Source organism: Watersipora subatra, chromosome 2 (genome assembly GCF_963576615.1).
Source record: "Watersipora subatra chromosome 2, tzWatSuba1.1, whole genome shotgun sequence".
Lineage (NCBI taxonomy): Eukaryota > Metazoa > Bryozoa > Gymnolaemata > Cheilostomatida > Watersiporidae > Watersipora > Watersipora subatra.
Window position 1 is genome coordinate 71,653,687 of NC_088709.1, and position 7,063 is coordinate 71,660,749.

The following is a 7,063-nucleotide window of genomic DNA, read 5'->3' on the forward strand; positions in this document are numbered from 1 at the left end:
CCTCTTATGGAATTAAAAGGGAGTTGAATTTATGCAAGTTTTGCTGAAATAAAAGTGCAGGTTACTGTAGTAGCACAGATTAAAGGAATGCTTTCATTTGCTAGGCAACATAACACCCAGACACTATGTACAACCTCTACTTCTCTTTTCATCATAACTTTTTATAATCTTCTCAAAGTTTCAAATGCACAAAATTATGCTTGCATATTTTACTCATCTAAACCATCGACTAGTCTTCAGACTGGGTATTAGGACGGAAATTGTCTTACCATAGTCCATAGCTACTGAAAAAAGTTTATACCTTTTTCGAGTTATTCTCCGTCTGATCAGCTGTCAACAGTAATTGAACCTTTATCATGATTTCTATTGCTTTCATTGCTTTGGTCATTTGAAATCAATGATTTTGACTCCCATTGATGTTCTGAAAGCTGATTGTTATTGCTTGGACTTTTTTCGTAAGAGCTGATAACACCGTTTCTTCCGTTTGATATCGGAGATCCCCTCTCAAGAGAGCTGAATTGTTTTAATCCAATTTGGCTTGAGGAACTTTTCTTCGACCTTAAGCCATACGGATCACTAGCTCGCCGACATCTTTTGCAAGTTAAAATCCGCTTAAATGCAGCTCGAAAGTCAGAGTTAAACTTGCTGTAGATGATGGGGTTCATGGTAGAGTTTAAATAGCCAAACCAAGTGACAGCACCGAAAAGTTTATCTGGCAGCGGGTAAACTGAACCAACAAGGTTTAAAACAAAAAAAGGAATCCAGCAAAGAAGAAAGAGACCCATTATCATGCCTAAAGTAAATAAGGCCTTGTTTTCTGTCGGCCTCTTGTTTGATTCTGTGAACCTTTGACTCGACGTCGTCTGTGTAATTTTTTTTGCATGATATCGAGCGAGTCGATACATCTTGATATAAATGGCGACCATGACAGTGCAAGGTATGTAGAAACTAATAGAAGAAGAAATGGAAGCATAGAGGAGACTAAGATCCAGCACGCACATTGCTGTATGGTCTATTGCTGCAGATGTTGTGGTAACTGGTTGTTCATTTGGTTTGTGGCGATGCCATCCCGAAAGGATGGGTGGAAATGAAATGATAGATGAGGCTATCCAAATAAGACAGATAAATCCTATACACTTTCGGTGATTCATCCAGCGCTCATAACCAAAAGGATTTTTCATATGAATATACCTGTCGAGACTGATGGCGCATAGGTTTAGGATAGACGCTGTCGCTGATAGGACATCAAAAGCTATCCAGACATCACAAAATGTCGGAGTAAACACCCAGTATTGTAAAATGTCATTGACAAGAGCGAAAGGCATCACGAGTACAGAGACCACCAGATCTGAGATGGCTAGTGATATTAAAAAGAGGTTGCTTGCTTTTCTCAACTTTCTACAAAAGATATCACAGAGTAGATGACAACGATTCAGTGTTATCCTTTTTACAGAAGACAACTCTGAATTTGTAAAGCTGTATTTATGTATAAGCTGTATCTATGTATAAGTTGTATCTATGGATAAGTTCCATATATATATAAGTTGTATTCATGTATAAGTTGTATATATGTATAAGTTGTATCTATGTATAGGTTGTATCTATGTATATGTTGTATGTATGAGTTGTATTTATGTATAAGCTGTATTTATGTATAAGTTGTATCTATGTGTTAGTTTTATCTATGTATAAGTTGTATCTATGTGTTAGTTGTATCTATGTGTTAGTTGTATCTATGTATAAGTTGTATCTATGTATAAGTTGTATCTATGTGTTAGTTGTATCTATGTGTTAGTTGTATCTATGTGTTAGTTGTATCTATGTATAAGTTGTATCTATGTATAAGTTGTATCTATGTGTTAGTTGTATCTATGTGTTAGTTGTATCTATGTATAAGTTGTATCTATGTATAAGTTGTATCTATGTATAAGTTGTATCTATGCATATGTTGTATCTATGTATATGTTGTATCTATGTATAAGTTGTATCTATGCATATGTTGTATCTATGTATAAGTTGAATTAATGTATCAGCAAACGAAAGAAGAAAAGTTAAAGAATCGATGTTCATTAATCATTGAGAAAATTTGCATTTGTTTTTTCATAGTAGAAAAATTTACAAATGAATCATAAAAACAGATCAGCTATATGTTATAAGTAATATATATATATATACATATATATATATATATACATATATATATATATATATATATACATATATATACCGTAAGTCCTCATGCTCAAGCCACGTGGCTTGTCTTTTGGCGCGGCTTCTGGTTCAAGGTCATAGGCTGCAGCTTAAGGCCATTCTTTTAAAACTTACGTGGGGCTCAGGGCGGCTTCTCAATAAATGCGGTCTCCGCTCAGCTCCCGCGCTATAACCATAGAATCGCATTCATGATACACTTTTATGTACGGGGGTTTTGGCGACCTACTCGTTTATTTTCAAGGACATGTTTATGGAATACTTTAGACTAAAGGAGAATTTATCGCTCTAAGTCGAGATGAATTTGTGACACACAATTGAGAGACAAGTGGTTGGAAGCGTGTTAATACTTGCTGACATCGAAGCAGAAACTTTGGACCAAACTGAGTGCAAAACAGTTTTTCTTATTCAAGAGGACGGAGTATAGCAAAACCCGTCTCAACACTCTCGCTCCCAAAGGGGTCAAGGACGAAAAAACCTCAGTCATTAGCCACGGTCTGTGGGCATATGCGGCTTGTTGGTAAAGGCAGCTAGATACCACAGACGGCTTGTTGGAGGGTTATTTTTTCCTTCGTGAGTCATCTGTTTGTGAGCACAAGCCACGCGGCTTGAGCATGAGGACTTACGGTATATATATATATATATATTAATTAATTATATTAATTATCATCATAGAAAAAGTAGAATATATAAACTTTCCTAATTTTTTGTACTAAAAAATAAAATATTGTTTTAAGAGCGAGGAGTAAAAAGTTGTCAGCTTGCAAGAGAATGAGCATACCTATCGGTGAGGATAGCGACACAAACCAGCACATTTCCAAAGATTGATATGATGATTACAGTCGTTAGAAAGCATCCTATTAAAACAGCAGCCCACAAAGGGGTGGTGACAGGAGCGGGGTCTGTTGCGCTGGTATAATTGATAGACTCTGTAGCACCTATACTCATAGCTGCTGCATAGCCAATTCTCTGTCAACTCTTTACCTGGTGTGCAAAATAAATACAAGAGTATAAAGTAATTTTTCTAATAAATAGAATCGTTGAAGTAGAAGGATGTGTAATATCAGACTAGATCTAGTTTACAAGCAGCTTTTAGTAAATATTTTAAAATGAAGGAATTTTGGAATTGCGTTCTTTAGAGGTGACATAATCTATGAGAAGCTATAAATAATGTGGCTCTCGCCATTGACATCGGGAGTGCTAACTTATTGTATTATGTATTTTCGTAAATGTTTAATGGGAAATAAATCTTTCAGGAAAAATAAAAAGAAACTTACCCTGGTTAAGCTAAGTAAAGAATAAAATAGATTTAAAAAAATTTAAGCAGTAGACTTGAATTCTTTATTTTATGTAGTATTTTTACAGACTTATCAAAAACTTCGTTTTGTATAGCTTGTCACCAATTAGTGACTAGACTTCCGTATTGTTACAGCATTAGTTTATGTGTTTAAAAATTAACAGGCAACACAATGTATATGTATTATTGCACGAAAAGCAATAGAGAACTATACAGTTTGCTGTTTGAATAATATTATTAATATTATTGTTAATATAATATTATTGGATAATTTTGACCGAATAGCAAGTTTTATCAAAATTTTCAAGTCATGAAAAGAGACAGAAGGATTCGTAATTTTTGCAATATATTGACCATAAATAGCTGTAACCGCTATATAGTTGTATTAAAATCCTTCACCTTTTCAACTTGATTATATGAAAATTGTTTATTCAAATTTCTCATCACTGAAAGCAGAGCTACCGTTAATAGGTGTTACACATATGACTTTCTTGAATAGCTGATTATTATAAACAATTTTTTAGATTTTTAATTTGCGAAAAGAAAAATTTTTGCTTAGGATGATACGCACAAGCAAATTAGTGCAATTCTATAATTATCATTCAAAAATTAATGTGTGGTGTATTAATGCAATGCAGACCTTGTCACTATTAGTAGAATTTAATTCGTCCATTACAATTATCTGCTACGTTTGGTAACCAAAACAACATACTGTAAAACCTCTAATTGAATATCATAGAGGTGGCATTTAATTAGAGGTTTTACGGTAGGTAGGCTACTAAGTAGGGAAAATACATAAAAATGGTAGCCAAAAGAAATGTTTTGATCTCGTATTTACCTATCGGCTAATCATTGGCATTGATATCTAAATTCACACGTTCATGTTTTGCTGATAAAATTGACTTTTTGTCACAGCCTGGAATTTTGTTGTCTCCAAAACTGGTGTTTTGTTTTTCTAACATCAAAATCGTGGCTGTTAAAATGAAATATAATATTGTACTGTTACAAACAGATGAAATTTTTAAATGCTGTCAGTTAACCTTAAACTGATCACATAAAACATTCTAGCCTTTCAGCAGTATTTCTATATAAGTAAAGTAATATCTAAATCAAGTAATATGGTCTTATTTGTTGCAGTTTTTTACTGTCGAGATGCTAGGCAGTTCTAACCACTGAGGATTACAGATTGCTCAAAACTGTTACACCTGAGTGGTATGTATCTTACTTCCTTTACAATACAAAATGCTTTCATGTTGGTGTACTTTAACCAATCATGGATCTTTGATTCTAATTTTAGAGTAGGTATGATTAGCATTCTTCGATGATACTAATTATATTCTATGCAACTCTTGAGTGGAGAGATGCTCGGGCTAATCAAATTACTATAAGGCTTTCCTGAGACTGCTAGCAGTAAATGTAGCTAGTAGTAAGAGCTTTTTACAAAAATGTATAAATTGAATATGACTGTAGCTTTAATAACTCAGTAAGTATCTTCATGCGCTCATCATCTCCAGATCAGATCTTGAAGCTATTAATTCACTAGGTAGGGAGAGAGAAAGCCAGCCAACTGCCCGTCTGTCTGCCAGACATGTTTAGAGGCTCGGAAGTTGCAGACGTGAATTCTATGCAATTGATTTAGAGTAATAGTGGCTTTAGTTATGTCATAGGAAGCATGGAAAGGTTAAGGAATAAGTATAAAATTAGAATCAAGCTCTAGTGATTGTATTCATAGCTCATAGGCACGTGCCTGGACTAACAACAGGAAGTTGCAAACTATATTGACAGATGAATTCGTCAATAGGATAATTTTAGCCACACATGTTACACCTTCACTATTCTCATACAAGAAATTTTGTCAGCAGTTATTTTTATAGCTTGAGTTTAAATGTATCAAATCAAATTAAACTCTTTATTCCACAGACCACAGACAAGTGACAGCGGTGACTGGCACAGACAACTGACTGTGGTGACTGGCACAGACAAGTGACAGCGGTGACTACATTAAAAATGCAACTCCCTGAGGCCAATAGTAAGTAGTTTTTTACTATAGATTTCACACAAGATACGGCATGAGCAGGTTGCAGTAACCAAATTTGACTGACATTTATAACTGTAGGATGTATAAATAGTATATACTATAAAAGTAAATTTGAAAATATAAATAATATCAGATACCAATGACAAGATAAAAATGTTGAATTAGTTTAGTCCTGTTATCTAGGCAGCCGGTGCCTAAATATTAGCCTATTTTATAGTTTTTTAAATAACTATTTGGGTTGAAGGACATATATACAAAGTACGGAATGAAGAATTACACATACCAGTAGATTCTAGATACCAGTAGACTGACTAACCCACTCACAGTAAATCATTATAGTATAGTGTTAAACGTTTCCTATTGCTGACTCAAAAACTTTGAAAAGCTTTTTGCTTATTTAGCCTGCAACCTTTGGCTTTAAACTTGCACTAGATAACTTCTAGTCTATGTAAATATGCATTAAAACGTTACCAACACCGACTGTTCAATAAGAAATGCGCTAAACTTTCTTAAAAGAGTATCAAAAGCATTCAGATAGTTATACATATCACTTTACAACACAGAGTGTTGGAGCACTTGTCAACTACTGAGTAAGCCCTCACCGAACTGTTATTCAACACCATTGCTCTCAGTAATAAGCTTGACTTATGTTTTGAAAGCGTCTTTTTGTCTGTCTATTGATTGGTTCAACATAAAATGCTGCGGTTTAAAGAATCGTATTCACAGGCAAATGTTTCCACCAATGTTTCAAGAGTATTTATATATTTTTAGAAACATCTAGGAAATGGATGACTGTATTCCACGGATGGTTTTGCATAATGTTTTCAAAATAGGTATGACGGAAGGAGATTCAAATGTGGAGAAGAAAATACTTTGGTTTCCATTTAACAAGAATTCTATTTAACAAGAAAAATGGATTCGCTCATATGATCGTTGTTAGATGGCTAGTCATTAGTAATCTCCTGCAAGTATTCTAAAAATACTTAAAATAAAAAGCCTGACACTCACCTCACTTATAATTAATATTTGTGTTTTCTGCCAGCATCTGTTTGTTTTTTTTGTAAATAGTGATACTGTTTTGAGTATTGATAATGAATCCATTTAAAATGTTAAAAGGTCGACATGTTAACAGCCAGTCAGACCACCCAGACGGTATTGAAACAGGCCATTATCAAGCGAATGTTTTAAGCTAGTAAACATTGACCTTCACCTTGTGCAAGGTGCTTGTATCCAGACTATATATCACAAATACTATTTTATCTAAATCAAATGAGCACTTGATAATGACATTATTAGTATCGTTCCTCCGATTACCGAAGAAACTTCATGCTAGACACAGCAGTTCCACTCAAGAGCCTATAATGCATGGGATAAGGGCAATTTGACTAACTTTTCCTGATTGTTTTGTTTTCAATGCCACTCAAAGATAACCTTCGTTCAATTAGCAGAGTAAAACCATTCATGAGCTTAGGCTACCGATGAAGGAAATCAGACCATCTACTGAGCCAACTAATAAATAT

The 7,063-nt window shown here is 34.2% G+C and overlaps 1 protein-coding gene across 1 annotated transcript; it reads right to left on the reverse strand.

Annotated features, from left to right (window-relative positions):
• Positions 1 to 326: 326 nt before the first annotated feature.
• On the reverse strand, positions 327 to 3,156 carry LOC137388518 (dopamine receptor 1-like). The gene is made up of 2 exons (XM_068075003.1): positions 2,990 to 3,156; positions 327 to 1,398 (listed from the first exon to the last, which is right to left on the reverse strand). The coding sequence occupies exons 1-2, from the start codon at positions 3,154 to 3,156 to the stop codon at positions 327 to 329; spliced, it is 1,239 nt and encodes a 412-aa protein (XP_067931104.1).
• Positions 3,157 to 7,063: the final 3,907 nt, after the last annotated feature.